This window comes from Trachinotus anak, unplaced genomic scaffold (assembly GCF_046630095.1).
Source record: "Trachinotus anak isolate AG129_WGS33_773 ecotype Australia unplaced genomic scaffold, CSIRO_AGI_Tana_v1 ptg000031l, whole genome shotgun sequence".
Lineage (NCBI taxonomy): Eukaryota > Metazoa > Chordata > Actinopteri > Carangiformes > Carangidae > Trachinotus > Trachinotus anak.
In genome coordinates this window covers 7,504,943-7,526,950 of record NW_027273882.1, presented here as the reverse complement: position 1 = coordinate 7,526,950, position 22,008 = coordinate 7,504,943, and the positions used below count along the sequence as shown (strand labels likewise).

General features: G+C 41.5%; 1 protein-coding gene across 2 annotated transcripts in view; it reads right to left on the bottom strand.

The window, feature by feature from the left end:
- filip1b (filamin A interacting protein 1b) overlaps positions 1-21,157 on the bottom strand; it is a 35,314-nt gene extending 14,157 nt beyond the window's left edge. The window contains exons 1-3 of one of the 2 annotated variants that reach the window (XM_071467520.1): positions 20,632-21,157; positions 3,619-3,892; positions 150-323 (exon numbers count right to left, since the gene is read on the bottom strand). In XM_071467520.1, coding sequence (XP_071323621.1) covers positions 150-323; positions 3,619-3,879 — 435 coding nt within the window. In that variant the 5' untranslated portion in view covers positions 3,880-3,892; positions 20,632-21,157. Of the gene's footprint in view, positions 1-149; positions 324-3,618; positions 3,893-8,017; positions 11,359-20,631 lie in introns of those variants that run through there. The other variant, XM_071467521.1, reaches the window with a different exon arrangement.
- Between the last annotated feature and the right edge of the window lie 851 nt (positions 21,158-22,008).

The following is a 22,008-nucleotide window of genomic DNA, read 5'->3' as shown; positions in this document are numbered from 1 at the left end:
AACCTCTCCACTGTGAGGCATAAAAACAAAAGATATGGGGGGGTTGGGGATATGGGATTTTCTGCCAAACTTTTGTGTCATGACTTCCCACAGAGTCTTGACGTCAGTCTAATCCTAACGGACATTTTTCACTGTATTCTCTTACTCACCTCGGCCATGGGTTTCTCGTACACGTCGTCTGTGCTCCTGTTGCTGTGGACGAGCAGCCCGTCTCTCTGCAGGGCCTGCAGGGGTTTGGTGGGGACAGCTGAACCATAGTGGGCCTCCAGAGTCTCCGGTCTGGTTCTGTCTGACTTCAGCAGGCCGATGATGTCCTCTCTGGCCTGAGGAGACACAGTAGTCTGTAATGTCCTGTACACACACAACTGAACTCTGGGAAACAGAGGAGCTTTAACACAACATTTCAACAGTTTGTTTTCTGTCTCTGGTTTTTTTTTGTAGGTATTTGTTTCCTGTGTTTGGTTGATTTGGGATGTGACTGTAATTTCCTTTACCTTTATGCTGGAATAAATTGAACCTTTGAAAACTATCGGTGGTCTGTTTTTTCTTTTTTTTTGTTTTAATATGATATTGGTGGTTGTTTGCCAGTTGATGAGGTTACTAGAGGTCATAGTTAACCACTTTTAAACTGATAATGAGCCTTTATTTGTAAAGCACTTTAGCTTAATTCACAACCAACAGAATAATGACTTAGAGATTTGTTAGCATGTAGAGATTTGTTTCAAATGTAAAGTGCATTAGAAATAACATTTCTTCTTCTTCTTCTTATTATTATTATTATTATTAATATTATTATTATTATTATTAGGGCCAAATGGTAAAACAATAAATAAAAAAATGAAATAAAAAGTTAACTGTGGCTTCAGCCCTGAAAAAATTTTAAAATATCAGGTAGCAGAAACAATTACAGTGTGTGTTTTCAGCAGTTGTGTGTTGTTTACCTTCTTTATTATTTTTCAAGTGACGCTCACGCACCAGCTGAGTGACAGGCACAGTCTGATGTGACTGGCAGCTAATAACATCACCTGAATGTGAAGCTGCAAACTCCACCAGTGTGGATCCAAGATATTCCCTCACATTAACAACACATCAGCAGATACTGTATCACCAAACAGTGAAACGTGTCCTCTGCCTCTTCCAGACTTACACCAGCAGAGGGAGTTGTTCCCTTCACTCTAATCTCATTTCACTCAAGGCCGAGACTCAAATTCCTGCACAGAGACGGCAAACATGACGAAACCTTGATCTATTTGATACAGGTGAAGGACGGCTGGTCTGCTTGAACCGTTTAAGCCGAGAAAACAATGGTGTCAATTTAATTCTATGGCCTTTTGCAATGGTTTCATTAAAAAAAAAAAAGGCTCAGTGACTTTCTCAACCAACTCGCCACTGTAGTTTTTTAACAAACAGACAGTAGGAAATAATGTTTGCCGGGGACTATTTTCAGCGGCGGATTAATCCACATTTGGTGCTCTAGTGAGTATTTGTGGCAACAGGACGTTGTGTGGGCGACTGAAACTAAATAAGCTGCTGTGTGAAGGAACATGTCACCCAGTGTGTCTCAGTGAGTCTCACTGATGTGTTTTTAATAGTTTTTGAACACAATGGAGCTCTATGGCTCAGAGGAACAGACATATCAGGCTTTGATGCGCACACACACACACACACACACACACACACACACACACACACACACACACTATACTTAGTTAAAAGCAGAAGCAGACACACTGTTGGTTTTATCGCTCAATCTTTCATTTCTATTAAACTGCGTTGCCATTTCTGTATTTTCCTTCAAACAGCCCATTTTTTCAGTTTCGATATCATGGGGCTGACAGTTGTAATTATCTTTTTATGACATTCTCAACCATAGAGTCTGTGTCTTTTTACATTTCAGTGCATTTGAAAGCCCTCATATGAAACAAAGCAGAACAAAAACAGCCCTTCCTGTGTGAAACGTCGCTCCGTGTTGGGTCTCTCTCCGACCCGCCGCTAATGGAAAACATTCAACACGCCCAAACAGATGAGCAGGATGGAAACAGAGGGTGAGGCAGCAGCAACCTGCCTCTCTGGAGAGGAGTTTATAAATGTGCTTCCATTAGAAAATCATTATCAGACTGGAACCCAGCAGCAGCCGAGGCAGCAAAGGTTATTTTCAAAATGTAACCCATCACACGCTGTGAAATGTCAATATGTCTCAGCAGCCATCACAACCTCCACAGTTTTTATGAGTTTATAACACGCCCGCCACACTGCTCTGGGGAAAAGGAATCATATGATTAACTGGATGTCTCTGAAAATCTGCAATTTTCTGTCTTCATCATCTTTAGTTGCTATGGCACACGAAGCTGTTGAATGAGTACTCCATATCAGCTCAGTCAAGAACAACAGTCCTCGACTGCCCAGCTCTCCCTGCAATAAAACTGCAACTTAACATGCTGGTCATTAAAAGGCCGAGTGGTTATTGGGTTATTGATGAACAGTTACTTCACCAGCATCTGAAACGTCTGGCTTTCAAATTATCACTTCTCAACATGTAACAACATTACAACATTATTGTAAATGAAATTTTTCCTCCCCGGAGCTTTTGAGCCTCTTTCTGCCGATAGCTTCAGTTTCTGGCAGATTTCAGTCTCAGGACACTCGTCTCCAGCAGCAGCTGTTTTCATCAAACCAGCAGTGTTAAAACCTCTGTCCTCTACCTGCTCAGCAGCAAACAGCAGACAGACACAGTTACAGAGCAGCTGGTGAACACTGAGGAGCTTTCAGCAGCTAAAGAGACAGACATTTCCCTCAGGAGCTGGTGGAGACCAAAATAGAGGTAAAAGCACTGTCGATATTGGACTGATTGATTAATGATCATGTTGCTCTGTGTCTGCTGGGTGCAGTGCTCTTCCTGCAGCCTTCCTTTGTCCACAATGTGGCAACCCCTCTGGTCTTCAACAGCCCAAAAGGCCACATGTCACTCTGCTGCTCATCCACCTCCACTGGCCCCTGAATCAAATCTGGGTCTGCACCATCTACTTGAACTCCGTCCTACAGCCTTATGCTCCCTCTCCTCCACTGTGGATAAAAGCGTCTGACAGATGAGTAAATGTAACGTAATGTCACGTGTAAATGGCAGCTGTTTGCTAACAAGTTAGCTCTGTTAGCTTGCTGTGAAGTTGTTCAGCCCCCAAGTGCCTAAAAACTTAACTAATGCAGCTTTAATGTGACCTTGTTTACACAAAAAGTGGCAGCACGGGATAATGATAAAGAGACAGAATGAAGGTTAAGAGTAGGAGAAGAGGAAAAAAGTCACAACATCAGGAAACTGAGGCGGTAGTTTAAAGTTTGCTAACATTAGCCTGCATTAGCTTCCAGCAGCCATATCAGACCTTTAACCCCTCGTACTGTGAGTGTGTGTTGGGTTTTGAGCAATGGTGTTTGCTTATGATTTAAACTTCAGGAATATAGTGTTGCTCCTTGTTTCTTACTACACCTTAGACACACGGTACTTTGGCACCGGTACTTTAGGTCTGGAGGCTCTAGGTTCACTGAAACAGCTGCTGACACACTGACTATGGCTCCAGGGTTATGGCGACTGCTTAACATCCCTTCAACAGGTCTAATTCACACCTGAACTTCTCCTTCCATGATTCCCAGCAGGTGAAGCAGGTCCTTCTTTGACAGATCTGTCGTTGCTGATTTCCTGCTCTCTGCAGGTTTCTGAGATTTCCTGGCTGTCCCCCCCGTCCTCCCGTCCTTCTCCTCTCGCTGGACTTTCATCTTCCTCTTCGTCAGCTCTGGTGTGTTTTCCTCCTCCTGCTTGATGAAACCTTTAGTGGGCTGGATGTGTCCGTCCTCTGGACCCTCCATGGTGCAGGTCCTGGATCGCATGTTTTTTTTTAACCTGTGAGAAGGGACAAAACAGATGAATCAGTGATCCAAGAAAAGCAGATGATTGTTATCCAAACTGTAAAATTGCAGATTTATTTTTTTTTCGTTTCCAGGGAGCCATTAGTTTTAGTTTGGGTTCAGTGAACTTTTCAAATCAACTTAAATCTTACTTGACAGAGGTAATCCATCACAGCCAACATTTTGCTGTGTAGTATTACAGCTGAAAACATTCACCGTTGTTTATGGACACTTTGAGATTTCTGAGCAACTTTTCTACGGCAGAAAACAAACAAGCTCTTCATCATCACTCCCACCACATCCATATTTAATTAACATTCTCTTCTCTGCTTGATTTCCAATCAACAATGCACATTATTACAATACAATAATACAATGCTATTTGGTAACCCACTCTTACATTTTGGGCACTGAATGCACCAGAAAACCACATTAGCAAGCAATAATATCAAGACTTTGACAAGAAAATAACGGCGATGAAATGTTCACCATGATGGATTACCTCGTCTACACATCAAAGGTTCAACTTCTGCAGGATGATGTTCTTTGTGTAAGGAAATTAACTGGCACCAAGAGCTGCCTGGAAGTTCAGTAAACTGAACGACAAATTTCTCAATCAGCCTCTGATTTTTATTTTGTGGGCATTTTGCCTTTAATCGATAGGACAGTAGAGAGTGACGGGAAAGGGGCAATGACGTGCAGGAAAGAGTCGGGCTGGTCGGGAGTTGAACCCACGACTCGCCTGCTAAGAGCATCAGCTCATGTGGTACGCGCCCTAACCACCCGGCTATCGGGACGCCCCCATCCTCCCATTTTGACGGAGACCCACAAGAAAACACAATTTTCTGCCAAAATTAGAACAGTTTTGATTTTGTCATGTGACAATTTTGTATTTGTGTTTTTGTCTGTGCTCCTTGTAGCCATGGTGGAAAAGGGCAGCAATATATCGACAATAACGATATCTATGAATGAATGTAAAGTCACAGAAATTAAAATAATTAATTTGTGTGCTGCAAAGACAAATTTATATAAACAACTGAAAGTCCTATTTTCACCTCTCCACTGACAATAAAACGCTCTGTCGCCACTCAGCAACAGACAAAAGACGATGTTCTAACGTATTTGACTGATGATTGATGATCTTATGGTTAAGGTTTGGCTTAGCCATAAAAATAACCTGGTTTAGGTTAGAGAACGATCATAGTCATGATAAGAATAAACCAACACTGACTGTTGGTAGGAAACCAGAGACAGACGGCGTGTTAAAGTCTTAATTTAACTGTGACCCATGCTCAAGCCATAAGTGATGGGGATAGTTTGAATGTGGTGTGTGAACATGTATTGATCTCATCTGCCTCAATCAGCCAGGTCACACTAGAGTCCTAGAGAACAAAAACCGGTCCAGATTCTGTCTGTTTTAATTCAACTTGTTTGCTCATAAACTGCGAGTCGATACCAAAGTCAGAACTGGGTTCAATAGGTTGCGACATAGTCAGGTGACTGGCGCTCATTAAATGTCTTTTTAGCACAAACAAACAGTGACGAAATCAGTAGCTGCGCGGCCTGACGCTGGGTGGAGGTCCTGAGGAAAGAGCAGGTTTACGGGCTATTGGATCTGAACAAGGCCAAAGGTCCCTGAGGCTGCAGGTCTGGATGAAAGCAGGTTGTGACTCAGCCAGAGAAAATCCTGGCAGCAAAGTGGTAGCAACCACATTACCACTGCCTGTTATTAATAGTTGTTTCAGGAGAGATGCCAAGATCCCCCACGCGTCAAAACCACAGAGCCATCCTTTTTTTTTTATGAACTAGAGAAGGAAAGGTAGAGCTGGGGTGGGCAAAATATGAAGCCAAGACAACCTGAGGCAGCTGCTGGTGGTTTGGCCCTCACTGGTATAACATTTTGACAGGACGGGAGTCTGGAGACGGGTCCACACCACAAACCTTTATATTACCTAACTTACTGTACGTACGCTCAGATACACATCAAGCATGACACACTCGCACACACATTCATACATGTGAATATACTTTGTGGACAAATTAAGGAAGAGTTCTTAATTTGAGGTCTTTCTCTCTGGATTGATCCCTGATCTGTTGGCCATAAGTTTTATAAATGCTGTGATGACACTTTGAAGGGGGCCCAGCTTTCTTGAGTTTGTAAGGTCTGTCTTCTGTCACAACCTTATGTTTTCTTTTCCTCTTACAAGCTTTTATCGAGCCCTGTCAGCGTTTTCATCTGGCTGCCAGTGCTGAGTTCAGATTTCTCCAGCTGCTGCACTCTTAGATGTGTGGCATTAGTCATATTTTGAAGTATTTCCTGTCCAAGCAAGGTGTTGACCTAAAACATAAGGCCAAAGCATGGCATTGATATCAACCAATGAGATACTGGTTAAGAGAGGCAGTTTAATTGGACGGGATGTGCGGGACATACAAATTCTTGTTCATATACAAGTCATTTGCAATAGAAAAAATGCTTTGAATGCAGGATTATGTTTTCTATTAACATGATGAGGAAACGTTGATACTGAATGCATCATTGATGAACACATTTCATTTGCTTTCCACCAAAATAACTGAACCTGCAGTGACCCCAGCTTTATTAAACCTTTTATGACTACATTTATACTCACAGCACTTGATCAGGGTCAGGGAAAGATCCAGGCAGCGATTACATTTGTTACCACAATTGGGGTAATAAAGTTTAATACAATATAAACAGAATTTCTAGGAAACAGGAGTTTGAAAAATGTACTGATAACAAGCCTAAAACAAGGCCAAAGCTCCTGAAAGTTAATAGTTTGTTGAGGCAAGTTTCTGAATTAACATTATTAACATTTAAGTGACCCTGAAAAGGGGCCTAAACAGTGAGTGAGTAAACAGTGAGAATAAAGTCAGTAAATGGAGACGGTTTGTTTACAGGTTGTGTAGAAAGTTCATTGCTGTTGCCAAGTGTTACGTGTTTGTATCGCCCTGAGCCTCCACATGCCAGCACGGTGTCGTATCGAGTCCCAGATCAGCAACTGATCTGTGTAAACAGTTTACCTTCACCAGAGAGGACGCGTGACTAATGGAGTCACTTCACACAGTGACCTCATCACTGTCACACCTTGATGAGGAACAGTCAACCTCTAATGATGGATTCTACTCCGAGGGTTTCACCGTCACTAAAACACCAAGACCAGCCGAAGTCATGGGAACATAAACACGAGAGAAAACCAGCAGCAAATCAAATATGAACTTTCTGTTATTTCCCACCTCTGCTTACGTGCACTCTATGGCCAAAAGTATGTGGACATCTTGTACTTGTGGGCCTTTCTAATGCTGTGTGAAGAAAATAATAAATTATGATAAAACGGATTATCAGCTGTGTTATAAAGCACTGATCCAATAATCACTTATAATTTTTCTAATAGAGACCAGTTACTTTTTGATAGATAATGTTATGATATTATACAATTACTGCACTATTTTACTACTTTATTAATTAAAGAATTATCTGTAAATAACAGCAAAATGACTTCTTAACCTGAAAATCTACAGAGATTTGGAATTTTTCAGTATAACCATTGGTGGGAAATGACTATGTCCATTTAATAAAGTATTTACTGCATAGATAATTTAAATCTTATGCTACTTTGATATACAGTAAAATAAAATACAAGGCATTGTTAAGCCACCTGTAAGTATATCAAATGAAGAAACTTTGCTTCACCACAGCCATGTACAGTATTAAAATAGTGTGTATATGTTAATGCATCAATAATAATAAGCCAATATTATAACATATAAAAATGTAATACTGACAGAAGCTGTAGCGAGTACTTTTACATTTGGCTGATAATACATACTTTTACTTAAGTTTTAAATTCAGGCTGTTTAAGTATTTTTAAATTGTGGTGTTTCCACTTTTACTTCAGTAAAATAATTGAATATTTCTTCCACCACTGGATGTAATGACTGTAAATATACAGTGACTAACTACAAGCCTTACATGTATTTTGAGGCTTTGATTTGTTTACATTGCAATGTTGGTAACCTCTGCAGTGAGAGCCCTTCATGATATGTTTCCATCTACACATCAAATCATACAGAACAAATGTAAATAAACCCAAAATACAACCTGCCAAGTAAACTGCATCTTTCATCCTCCCGGGGGAGGAGGTATTTCTGGAGACGCGATGAGGCTGAGCTGGTCTCCCTGATTTACGCTTCAGCCTGGATGAAACCTCAGACAGCTGTGGCCTGTGGTCGACACACGAGACCCACAGCGGCTGAGCGGTGGAGGAGGTGTGTTGGCAGCAGCGTGGTTCGAAAGAAAAATCCAGGGAAGAGAAGGTCACAGGTTTGAGCCTGGGACTGAAGCGTCTCCGAAGTGATTGAAGCGTCCTGATTAAATGTCTTTGTGCGACACGTCTGGTGGTAAAGTGACTTAAACATTCACACTGAGGCTGAATGTGTCTGTGTTTTTTATCTATTGCGGGCAATTCGAATACGATGCTTTCTCACCAATTTGAGTAGTGAAAAAGCTTAATTCAGGCAATATAGCCGTGCTAGCAGAGATAGCCAATTGAAATTTTAATTTAAACATCTCAATAAATAAATAAATAAATAAATAAAAACTCTAAAACTGTCACCTAATTCCAACAGTATGCTAGCTGTTAGCATGTTAGCTTGGTATTCGGTCACTTCAGTGTTAAAAAGGTTAACATACACACTCATATATCTGATATACATGCTAACACGCTAATGTTACGGTGTTAACATGATCATATATGCAACACTAGCACTAACAATAAATAAGAACCACTGGAAACGGAAACCAGGATGGTTAGCACATTGCTAGCTAGTTAAATATACAGTGTAAATAAGCTATTTCTTATTGTGTTACATATTTGCTGTATGGGAGCGTGAGATTTCATAACTGTTAGTAATTCCTGATATTTCTAGAGGATAATGTGAACAGATCATAATTACACTCCATCCAAATTGTGTGAAAGCATCACTATGCTCAATATGCTAACAGCGGCGCTAACACAGGCATATGTTTTGCTAATTGCATCATAATCTATGCGTCATTCACACAATGTGATTTGAACAGGACAAACACCTGTTCTCACAATAATTAGCCTTAATTAGCCTCTTTTGCTGTATCGTATTCGTAGCAGTTTGTGAAACCAGATACAACCAAACAGCTACTATAAGATTATAGATTTAATTTTGATAATTTTGATTTAATAAAATGTCTGAGGTTGTTTTCGTCATCATTGCTGTGAGGAGTTGAACAGGAGAACAGCAGGTAATTGCGGATGAAAGTCACCCACCTACGTGTTCTGGATGGGATGAAACTCACTGAACACAGGTAACGTTGAAATCACCTTTCCTAGAGGAATAAAAGCAGCTGGAGTGGGACATTTCTAGAACACCATGCTCTTCAAGTAAGAACATTAGACGCATTAGGAGCAAAGCCCGAAGTGAGTTTGGGGGAATTTGATAGTAAAGTGTGAAAAAGACAACTGTCACTGCTCTACTGTAGATTACTACAGAGCAAACGCTACAGACCTTTGCCTCTATGTGTGAGCTGGACCCTGTGCAGCAATCGCAGCTGTTTGTTTGGTGAAATTTAAAAGGGGTATTTTTAGGGCCTCCCCACTCGTGTTCAGAGTCCAACAAGGGGGAAACTCCAGGGATATCACTTTATAAGCCATCAGCAATCCCACGGATGCCTGAGCCTCCATTTTACTTCACAGCTGCAGTTCTCACACTCCTCCACAACAACTCCTGTTGTAAATAAACAGCCACGACTGTTTATCGGCTTAGCTTAAAACACGTCAACAGTTGCTAAAAAGAGGTCACATATGGCCAATCCCTGTGCCGGAGCAGTGAAACTAAACATACTGAGGTCGTGTTTGTTTGCATTTGTTTCAGCTCACATTGAACTGAGCCGTCACAGTAAATCTGATGATTAATATAAGGACCAGGGTATGATGACTTTATTGTGACCGTGCAGGGCTCCATATAAACTGCTCTGCAAGTAATGGCAGCTGTCCAAATTCACCAATCAACTTTGTAGTTCTCCAAACTTCGGACTGTTTTTCATGTTGAATATGATTTAGGCATGTAGAGTCAAATATGACTATATAAGGGAGCGATCAGTGTCGTGAGGAGGTTTTAAGAGGTCTGGCCTCTCGTTGTAACTCACCATAAGGGGGAAAGTAATGCAGTCAGTCATCTGTGCTGCAGGAGGCCGATACCCAGAGTCCTCAGAGGCGAGAGGGCGTTAGCAGATGAAGAACTGCGTAACAGGAGAGACTAAACAAGACCACTCCCGCCATCCGCTGTTTCATATTTCAGCCAAATTAGTATTTGACTGCATTTGTTAGACAGATTTTGTTCGGTCTCATTATTCCCTAAACACCTCTGACGTTCCGCCTCACTGCTTTGAAGACCCTAAAACTCCTCAGACAGAACAGACCTGTAGGAGGATCATACCAGCAAAACCTCTGCATTTATGTCCTTTCAGACGCCTCCTCAGGTAGAACCATCCCATTTATATCAGCACAAAGTTGCTGCAGCATGAAGAATCCTGATGAGCTCACAGAAGCAGATATTTTCAGTGAAACTCTAAATGCTAAATTAATGAAGAAGTAAAAGAAGAAAACTAGATTACATGTGCTGGGCCCATTTTCCTTTGTCTCATTGTATTTTATGCAGTATGACACAATATTTGAAGTATTTTCAGTGCACTTAAAACCTTTGAGTATCAAAGCAGCTACCACAACTCAAACACAGTATAAAAAGGTCGTTTTAAGGGGGAACCTCCACCAGCCACCAGCCAAAGGTTTGCCTGGTGTGTGAGCTCAGCTGGCAGGGAGTCACCGACTGTTTGGAGGTTTATTTCTATCTGACTGAGCTTGTGAAACAGTGTGAGTGGAGAGAGAAATCTTGGAGGTAACAGCTACTGCAGCCTGTGGTCTTGTTGTTCAGCCGTCCTGAGGAGGAGAGCCGGTTTATCTGAGCCAGCAGCAGCAGGCAGGAGAGGTTTTATTCAAGCTCTTCCCCAGTCATTCTAATCTGTGGGGATACTATATATTATATTACATTAACATCTTCAGTTCCATCTGCTGAGGAAGATCATGTGATATGATCACAAGCTCCAGAAAAGCTATTAAATGAACCTTGTGGTGGGATTGGAAACACTCTTGTTCTTCATTTGGAGCAATGTTTGTGTCCACATGATGAATATTCCCGCTCTTTTAGCTCCGTGTTTGGTCTCCACCAGCTCCTGAGAGAAACATCTGGCTCTTTAGCTGCTAAATCCTGCACGGTGTTCACCAGCAGGTAGTGAGTGTATAGTGGGCATCGCTATGAGCTACAGTTGTTACAAAAATACAAATTATAGCCACTTACAGAAAATTAAACCACAAAACACGACCTAACTTCTTCACACTTCCATCTACAGAACATCCAGCTTGAGTCATCGCTGGACCAGACGACCTTTCCAACCAGGTCGGGGTGAGATCTCACGGTCACATGCAGCTTGGAGGCCTGGTGAGCTCAGACAACACAGTGAGGTGCCAACTTTGTTGTTCTGAGCTTTTATGAATCCATGGAAAACCACTCCACATTAGAGGCTGAAATGTATTGTACAGTGCTTGACTAATATCAGTCTATCAAGCACCCGTGCTTGAAATAGTGACACTTACAGTTTAGGCTTGAATGTCACTACAGGCTCTTGTTACCATCTTTAGCTCGTCATAGCGATATCAGAAATAGAAGGAACATAAGTGGCACTCGTTGGCCAGCACGTGTTATAAAAGTACTGTTTCTATATCTAGAGGTTTAAGACCGGACATCTTGAACATACCTGCTTAACGAGTTTAAAATAGTGGTTTTGTTCCACCATAACATTCCTCAACTGATGTTAGCTGTTGAGAGGTGAAGGGGACTTTGTCCTCAGCTGCCCTCAAACCTCTCAGAGATACTTGTGTAGGTGTACTCAGTGTCACCTTTGTATAAGGTGCTGCAAAAGTGCTGGATTCATACTGTGTTTGTTCATATTTGTCCTCTACTTGTTTAGTTTAGCAGATAATTTTCCAACTTGTGGTGCAAAAGACTTCATATAAAAATGTAAGATTTACAGTGTCATTGTTAAAGTGTGGAACTCGTCACATTACATGTGACATTATGTTTGAGGCCCACACAAAAACAAACAAACATCCGAGCTGTCGAATGATTCGTCGGCTGAAAACAACCAGAAAACAGCAACAACATGTCATGAGTGGACCATTCGAAAATAAAAAATCTCTCTGGTGAACACAAACTATGTAAAGTTGTTACTACTTCAAAACCTTAGATCTTTGGCCTACCTGTGCCGAAATCTTACGTTAGATATTTTGGACATTTTTTATTAATCAGATTTCATTTTTTATCACATGCATTGATTCATAACACCTGAACTTTTAGTTGTACTTTAAAAAAAAAAAAATCTTACATCCACATTTTTCCTGCATTGAGCTAAATTTCCTGCTATAGCTCACACCATTTTCTTGTGTTGATTCCTGTAAAATGCTAATGCTACCTTTTTCTAGACCAAATTACTGAATATCAATAATCACCAATGTAAAATGCGATGTTGTAGTTTGTACGCACAATATTCATGCAGAAGCCATTACAAGGGGGAAAAAAAATTTGAACTTAATGTCAAAAAATGTCAATTTTGCCACAAGAAATTCGATTCTGACCACAAATTACATTATTTCATATTTTTACGAAGTCTTTTTTAGCTGTGTGCATGTTTATTTTACATTTATCCCATATTAATTTTATTACATAATTTTTCTTGAATGTGTGTTTACCTGTAGCGTCTCTAAACCACGACATCAATCTCTTTTTTTTTTTTACTCTTTTTCTTCTTAGAAATCTGGTAAAACAGCAGCAGTAAGATTTCTGCACTGGCTACACAATTTGAATTATACGAGACACAGGATTATTCAGTGTAATGTTGCAGCAAACCTCTGCCTTTCGACTGCAGCTACCCCGCCATCACTACCTGCCACCTTACATGGAGGTCTTAAGGCTCCACAGATGAGTGAGCAGCAGGGCTCTGAAGAGGCCGCTACAAAAATAGAAATCATAAATGCAGCCCAGTTTAATGCAAAACCGAGCGTGAAAACTGGGTCAGAGGTTTGGACTTGAGGCAGACAGCTTTATTCCAGGGAGCTGGCTACATGTGTAAAGCTCTGCAGTGAAGCTCCTCACAAAGAAACATGAAGTAAGGTTTCATAAGTTTGATAGTGTTGGAGCAGCCCAGTACAACCACTTACATCTGCTGTAGGTAACTGAGAAAGCACTGTGACACGCTCAGTGCTCAGCTCCGAGGCCAGCTGCACACTACATGCCTTTGTCTTTACTAATATAGCCAGTCACAATACAGCTGTTGTCATGGCTCTGTACGAGACGTCTGACAGCGCTTCAAGTACAAAACAGGAATTTGATCAATGGTCTGAGTGTCGATGTGCAGAGAACAAGCCGCTGTTTCATATGCACCTGAAAACAGAGCAAAGAAGCTTCTCAATAAAAACAAACAAACCACATATTAGTTCCGAGGAGATGGAGGTTTAACCTGTGGAAATTCTCTGTTGTTGAGACGTTTTGCTGGTTGTTGGCAGAAAGACAAAGATGAAGAGATTTACTCATTTTGGATGCTGAGAGAAATGTTTTCAAAACTGACCTGAAAAACACGAGTGTGACATGAATTTGTTTTCATATGTGCAGTTTTTATGCCTCCACGCAGGCGACAGTCAGGGCCGGAGGGATCATGTTTCCATGTTGTCTGTCCCTCCATCCCTTTCTCGTGAACACTATATCTTAGTAACGTCTGGAGGGAATTTCTTCACGTTTAGCACGAATATCCACTGGGAATCAAGGATGAACTGATTAGATTTTGGTGGTCAAAGATCAAAGGTCGAGGTCAGTGTCACCACACAAAACATTCTTTAGCTATAACTCAAAAATTAAACAGCAATTATGACAAAGTATGAAGTTTCACATAAATGGTTAATATTTTATAGCATTCTGGATAAACAGGGATGTAACCTGAAACTAGTCTGAGTGGTGCGGTTATACGACTGCGAGGCAGTAATATGTTACTGTAGAAACTCCCTGCAGTCTGGGTTCCATTTTTAAAGAAAATAGAGGAAATGTTTTAATGAATGTCTGAATATCTGCTTGCAACAATTAAAGAACGCTGGCCATCAACATGATCCCAGTAACGAGGCAAAGGGTTTTCAAAAAAGGCCTTAAGAGTGCTTGGGTGGAAGGAAGTGGTTTTCATGATGTCAACAGCTGAGGGAGACGACACTGTTCATCCTTAGATGCTCTCCGTCAGTGCAGGGATTTTAACCTTTGCTCCTCTGTACTTTAGGTTGTAACATTAACATCTACATTTCTAGTATTTGTCAGACACTGTCTTTCAGTATATAGACATTTAGCAGCAAACAGATTCTAGTTTGTTTTGTCAAAGCTGTTAAAGCAGAGATAGACAGTTTGTTTCTCTTTAGAAAAACTGGGATTTCATGGTTAAATTTAGTTGTTTCCTTATATAAGAGACATTGTCCCATCGTAAAGCCTTATCTTAAAATATATTGCAGGATGGGATACTTCTCTCTCTATTCTCCTCTCCTCTCACCCTGACATTAAAATCTTGCCCTGGGCGGCTTTAACCCTCCAAATTAGAACATATTCCCGGACCACGTCAGTCATCAGGGGGAAATTCCTGGTCTGAGACAAGGCAGGTTTTTAAACTCCCAGTGGTTTGTGCAAGAGCTCTAATCAGCGGTGACCAGTCCAGAGAGCTGACATCACTCCCAACAAGCAGCCGACCAGCAGCCAAGTCTCACATGCCTTTCAGATGGAATGAGCATGAAGTCACTTCCCTCATAAACTGTGAGAGTAGAGGAGGGTTGGGTGGGGAGAGGGGCTGAGGAGGGAGATGGTGGGCAGGATATCATGAGACCACTTCTCACTTTACGTCATTTTACGTTTTTACAAGCCATTTAGCTCCCGAACAGTGATGGATCTCAACTGGTTGGTGGTCAGCCCAGCAGCAATTTAGCATGTCACTGACTTGAGAAATGAGTCACGAGAGAGGAATAAGCTCAGACCATCCCATAAGTGGCCTCAGAGAGGGCTCCCATTATTTCTGCAGACCTTTAGAAACATACAAAGACGGAGACATTGATAAGTGGTGCATGAAATCTCTGATATCACAGAGGAGGTTCTGCATACAAATTAAAGCTGAGCATAATTTTGACAACGCAGAACAAAAATCAGTTAAAGCCTGACAACAATCTGATGTAAGGATCATATTAGAATCTTTTTTTGCCATGACAGTGGGAATTTTGTTCTAAAACTAGAGGATACCCACTGCAATTTTATAACTTTGACTGCTTTTAAATTTTATGTTTGCACAGAAATAGGGCTGTCCCCCATTACTCACACTAAAAGTGCTTAAAGAAGGGGAGTCCAGTATGAACAAGAGGAACAATTAGAGGAACACAGTGGAGGAGGAGGAGCATCGGGCTGAATGACTGAGTTCAAGTAGATGGTGCAGACCCAAGTCACTGTGTAGAGTCACATGTCCCCTTTAGGGCTGATTGAAGAGCAGACAGGCTGCTGTTTGTTTTCTGGACCATCTGTAAGGGTTTCACTGCGCAGAGGTTTCACTGCGACAGAGGAGCACTGCAGGAGTCGAGGTGAGAGATAACCAGCCTGGATTTACAGCAAATAACAGCTGTAAGACTTGAAAAGTGTGAACCTCTCCTTTAATAGATATCATACACTCACCAAGCACTTTATTAGAAAACACCTGTACACCTGCTTATCCATTCAGCCAATCATGTGGCATCAGTGCAATGTCATAATCCTGCAGATACAGGTCAGGAGTTTCAGTTAACGTTCACATCAAACATCAGAGTAGAGAAAACATTAGACTCAGTGACAGTCACAGGACGCACAACATATCCAGCCTTGATGTGGATGGACTACGACAGCAGAGACCACGTCAGGTTCCACTTCCTGTCAGCCAGGAACAGAAACCTGAGGCTGCAGTGGACACAGACTCACCAACACTGGACAGGTGAGGACTGGAGAAACGTAGCCTGGTCTGATGGATCTGGATTTCTGTCGAGGCAGCAGATGGTGAAGTCAGAATCTGGTCTCAACAGCATGAATCCATGGACCCAAACTGACTTTTCTTGACCACTCATTGCCAATCAATCATGGTTTTAAAGCCAGGGTCTGAGTAATGTTGCTGACCATGTTCACCCCTCCATGGCCACAGTTCACCATCTTCTAACGGCTTCTTCCAGCAGGATAATGCTCCATGTCACAAAGTGAAAGTTGTCTCAAACTGGTTTCATCAACCTGACAGTGACTTCAGTGAACTTCAGTGGCCTCCCCAGTCTCCAGACCTGAATCCTGAATCACCTTTGGGATGAGGTAGAACAGGAGACTGGCAGCATGAATGTGCAGCTGACAAATCTGTAGAAATGATGTGATGCGATCATGTCAGCATGGAGCAGAGTCTCAAAGCAATGCTTCCAACATCTTGTGGAATCCATGACATGAAGAACTGAGGCTGTTTGAGAGCAAAGGGAAGGACCCAGTGTTAGTGTGGTGGACGTATGCTGCTCCAGACTCTGCAACAGAACTTTCCTGGGAGAGCAAAACTAAATCTGGGACACTGATGGCAACTCAGGTGAAAGTGCAGGATGGTTGGGCTTTAATTTGAAAGAAAATTCCTTGATCATATTTATCTCTTAAGACAGTCTAAGTTCTCTTACTCTGACTGAGGAGATTGTCTCAGCTCGTCTCTCTGCTCCAGAGCTGAGCTGAGACAACCTGCAACAACACGGTTTCCTTCACCACCACGTCTTTCCCAGCGTCATCTATCAAGATGTTATCAGTTGTTTGATATGCTCTCCTCAGAGCAGAAAAACTGTGCATAAACAACCGCAGTGCTCCTCTCTGGTCCCTGTTATGCTGTCATGGGAACAGCAGTTGCTGTTATGAAACCAAACAAGAGGGCAGACACTGTTGAACGTCCCCCCGTTAGCCTCCCACACAGATTACTGAGCTGAATTAGCAGAATGATCTCATGTTTCCCGCCTTATCAGTTGAACTTGTGCTGCCACTGGAGAACACAGTGACACTGTTCGGGCCAATAAAGGTCACTTTGTCATCCATCTGTGAATTTTCTTCCTTTCCGTTCTGGTTCCATCACTTTTACTCTCCAAGTCAACCACAGATACTGTTACTGAGCATCAACCTGAAGGGCCTGTGTAGGTCTGAACACAGGCGTCATCAAGTAATATTTCTGTCTAATATTGTGTCTCAGGCCACCATCCACACTTGTCTTTTCACATCTGAGACAAATCTGACTGCATTGATCAGTGTAGGAGAAGGATAACCTGTGCGCACGTGCAGATTAAGCACTGTTCTGGGATCAGATTAACAACACACAGGCTGACAGAGCGGGTTTGCATGTTTATCGTTCAAATAAAAAGAAAATATCTGCGTATAAATGATTTTTGTTGAGGTTAGTTAGTATTCAGTAGAAATAATGAGTCCTGTTTTCTGCTGCTCACAGAAGAAGGATTCAAAATAACTTGTGCAATGAAAACAGCGGAAAAAAGAGAAAAGCTATTAATGGAGAGAAAGGTCCCAGGAGATGTGGGCAGGGCAGAGCATGCTGGGTACGATAACACAGAGGACATTGAGTCCCTGTGTTTATTGTTTGGCTTTTACAAAGATCAAATGGGCCACATTTTCCAAATTTAACCAGGAGGGTCGTCGTAGACTGTCGTCTGGAGGGACACACTGTCCTGGACTGGAGATGCAGCAGGTTTGATTTAGCGCCTCTGAGCAAAAAACGGAGCATTCACTGAATGGTTGAAGTAGAACGGGGTATTAACTGATGGAAATGAAAGTGTTAGTCCTCAACAAAGTGTATTTTTAGTCACATGGATCCAGGGATGGCGTCACTGATGTACCACTCTGGTGAGGACACAACCTAAAGAATTAACTTGGATTCGGGCAACGTGTGGTTTTCAGTGAAATGTCTCAACAACAGTTGGTTAGATAAACATGAAATTTGGTGCAGACATTCATGTTCCCCTCGGGACCAACTGACCTTTTTTAAATCTGTAAACCCAATACCTCCAATCAAAAAGCTGCAGCAGCACATCCTGAGATCTACATTAATTCATCAGTTTATGTCTGAATTTCATCAACAGTGTCACTGAAACAAAGTGGAAAAAAGGTTTGTTTGTTTTGATTTTAGGCTGTCAGAACAAAGTTGACCATAGCGAGAGGAACAGTGAGAGGAACACCCAGAGTGAACTGATTAGAATTTAGTGGTGAAAGGTCAAAGGTCAAAGTCACTGTGACCTCACAGAACATGTTTTTGGCCACAGCTCATGAATTCATACACTAATTATGACACAATTTAACTCAAATGTCTAGAAGGATAAATAAAGTGATGACATTTTATATGCAACAGGTCAAAGGTCAACTTCACTGCGACATCATAATGTTCTGCAAAAACACTTCTGGCCATTATTCAACGATGTATCTGAGGAAAGACAGATTGTGACTATATTTCCTGCAGCTTGGCTGATTGGTGGAGGGATGCAGCCAAGAGGCAATAATTCTCGTTTCTTTTTTTTCTATTTCCAGTCCATCATAGCACAACAATTCACCAGACTGTACAATTTCAGCCCCTCAAAGCTGATGCTGTTCAGTCTGACACAGATTTATTCGACCTGTCTCGCAGGACGTGACGTGATGAACTCGTACGACTGTTGTTATTAAAGTCTGTCGATGCTTTATATGAACAACTGTCTGATCCTCTCCTTATCAGATGTTGAAAAGAAATCAGCAGCAGTGCTTTTCTGCTGCATCATCCCAGCTCTGCCTCAGTGTGCTGCAGCTCGTCCCCCCCAGAGAGCAGAGCTTAAGTACTCTGGTAAAAGATCTATTAAATTAATGCTTTCTAATGCACCGCTTCCTGAAATAAGCATTTACTGAGCTGTGAATGAAGGGAACTGGCTGATTCACCGAGTGTCTCACAGCTGCTCCATTCATGAGTCAGTATGAACGCACTCAGACACTCAGCGTGGTTCAGTGGGTGTACCCTCATTCCAGTGACACATATCGCAGTCTTCCCTTGAAAAGCTCAAACTTTTTACACCAAATATTTACTTCATGTTATAAATGTTTTATGGACTTTATTTTCTTAATATTATGATTCTGTTTCTCTATGTTGTAGCTCTGCTGCTGCTGCGTCTGTCTACTCTGCATTTACAACATCTGCTGCATCTGTTTCTCCCTTTCGTTCTGTACCAAAGTGTTTTTGGGGAGTTTTGAATTGTCCAATCAAGTCATATGTTGTACAGATTTTAAAGCCTTCAGACACAAAATTATGATTTTGGACCTTTTAAGTAAACGTGACTTGACGTGGCATGAAGTCTTTTAGAGGACATCTATTCATCATAGGGGTTACAGTGACAGCCAGGGCCGGATTCACTCTGTAGGGCCCTCAGGGCAAGAATGAACTGTTGACCCCTTAGTTAGTAATTTGTTTGTGATGATCTGATGAAGTTTATTTCAGAATATGTACCAATGCATGGCAGGATAAACTGTAATTAAGTTGTTAAATCCTTGAAACTTCATATTAGTAGTTTTAAAGTAATAGTGGAAGTTTGAGGTTTGTTCCTGATAAATGTGGAACAACATGAAGTGCCACTGGGAGGATGTTTACACTGTGTGATGCCTCTTGGTTGAAAAATCAATAAAAGAATTTTACAAAAAAAAAAAATTGTTATTTATTGGTGCATACAGCACAGCATTACCAAACACTAATCAGATTACTACAAATTAATTTCCACGTGCTGAGCCTGAAGTCTTCCAGCCCCATGAGGGTCTGGGGCTCCAGCACACTTGGCTGCTTTACCCGGGGGGGGGTAAAGCAGTGAGCCAAGTTTATTCATGAAGTACTGTTAATAAAAATATACCTCACAGCAAATCACTAAGCAACAAAACAATAACAAAACAGAAATTATTTGTGACAGTTTTGGCCGCTGTGTGTCTATTTACACTATTTTCCAGTGGTGGTCACTAAGTACAGTTACTCAAGCAGTGTACTTTTGTACTGGTCTGAGGTACATGTACTTTCTTAATTACTTCAACTTGAAATATTATGTTAAGATTTTAAAAACCTGTAAATATCCAACAACGTATCCACAGCCAACTGCAGCTTTAATTATCAGTAAAAATGACTGAATATTATAACATAATGTTATTATAACGCTGGATGTAATAAATATTTTTATGATTAGTGTTCAATTAATAGCATGAAAAAAATGCAAGAGAAGCTTCATTATTATCAAAAATATATTGATCAGCTCATCCTAAAAACCTCACAAATCACTGCAGCACTAATATTGTCCTGTTCAAAGGATGTTACATTTATTGTGTTTAATATTTAAAAGTTGTAATAACCATGTTAATTTAATATATTAGGATTCACTGAGTTAAATTAACATTTTATCTGTTTAGTTATTACAGATATATCAACAGTAGATGTTTTTCTTTCAGTGACTTTAGGCTTTTGAACCATGACAGTCAACCTTTAACAAACCAGTTAGAGTTTACAGCAAACTCACTTGGTCTTACCTGGTCTCTCAGCTCTTTCAAGGTGTCTCAGATCAGTTCAGCCCCAAAATGACTCCAGTCCACTTTGGTAAGTTCACTGACAGCACTCACAACATCACTGTGTTTATATAATAATGTCTGAAATGTCCTTTCTTCCTAAATCCGACCTGCACTTCTTCTTCTTCTTCTTCTTCTTCTTCTTCTTCTTCTTTTCTGCCAAAGTTGGAGGCACAGCGACAGAGCAGCGTGAAGCTTTGTCCTCTTCAAGTTTGGTCTGTAAACTCCCGGGGCGAGAGAGTAACAGTTGAAACTGAGGAGAGAGAGAAGTAGTGTCACAGCAGAGATGAGAATAGACAGACTTTTTCTTCCAGCTTAAATAAAATCAGTTCTTCCTTTTGCCACAAGATGTTCAGCCTCCCTCTCTGAGTGTGTCGGCTCCTGGTCAGGAGTGAGAGAGCTCTATATTTAACCTGTGCTCTCAGTCTGTGTTAGCAGCTGAACTGACTGACTGAGGCTTTTCCAAACCCCCAACAGCTGAACTATCAGCCGGTCCAGCAGCCTGACCACTCCTCCTCCTCCCTCTCACAGCCAGGGGCTTGGCTTGGCTTGGCTCAGCTTGGCTCAGTTCACTTTGTCTTGGTTTGATGAGGTTTGTGTTAGTTTGGTTTGGTTTAGCAGCTTGTTTTGGTTTTTATTTCTCAAAGCCACAAAACGTTCACTTGAAATTCCAGTTAGGGTCCCAGAGCGGCCAAACATGTCAAACTTCATGATCTGAAATCCATCATTTTGAGTTTCCTTTTTTGTTTTCTTGGTCAGTCCACCATTTTGGTTAAGGCTGAAATTTCTTTACTATTATATGGATTGTCTTGTGATGTAGTTCAGATTTTCATGCTCCCCAGAGGATGGATCCTACTGACTCTGTTCTGACTCTAGATTCTGAGATTTACTGAGGAACTACACAAATTTTGGGTCTGATTGTTTCACTAAATATATTTAAAAAAAAACTGGAACAAGCTGATACAGAATGCAGTAGATAAGATAAGAAAATGCTATTTCTGAAGAAAGACCGTAAAGCTTCCCTGATACAGTACGTGAAAACACCCGAACCAACCTCAGGTCGGACCAAACACCAAGTTCGGACGAGAGATGACAGAAACAACAGCTTGCCTCTTTAGGGCTGTGCTGGTAACAGTGAAGCCGACAGGAGCCTCAACACTGGAACACACAGGAAACTCACCCACACAGACCAGTACCTGCTCTTTGACTCTCACCACCCACTGGAAAACAAGTTAGGAGTTATCAGAGCCCTGCAACACCGAGCTGACAATGTGCCAACACACGTCCAGGCTCAAGAGAGGGAACACAACGACCTGAAGGATGCACTTCACCTCTGAACGT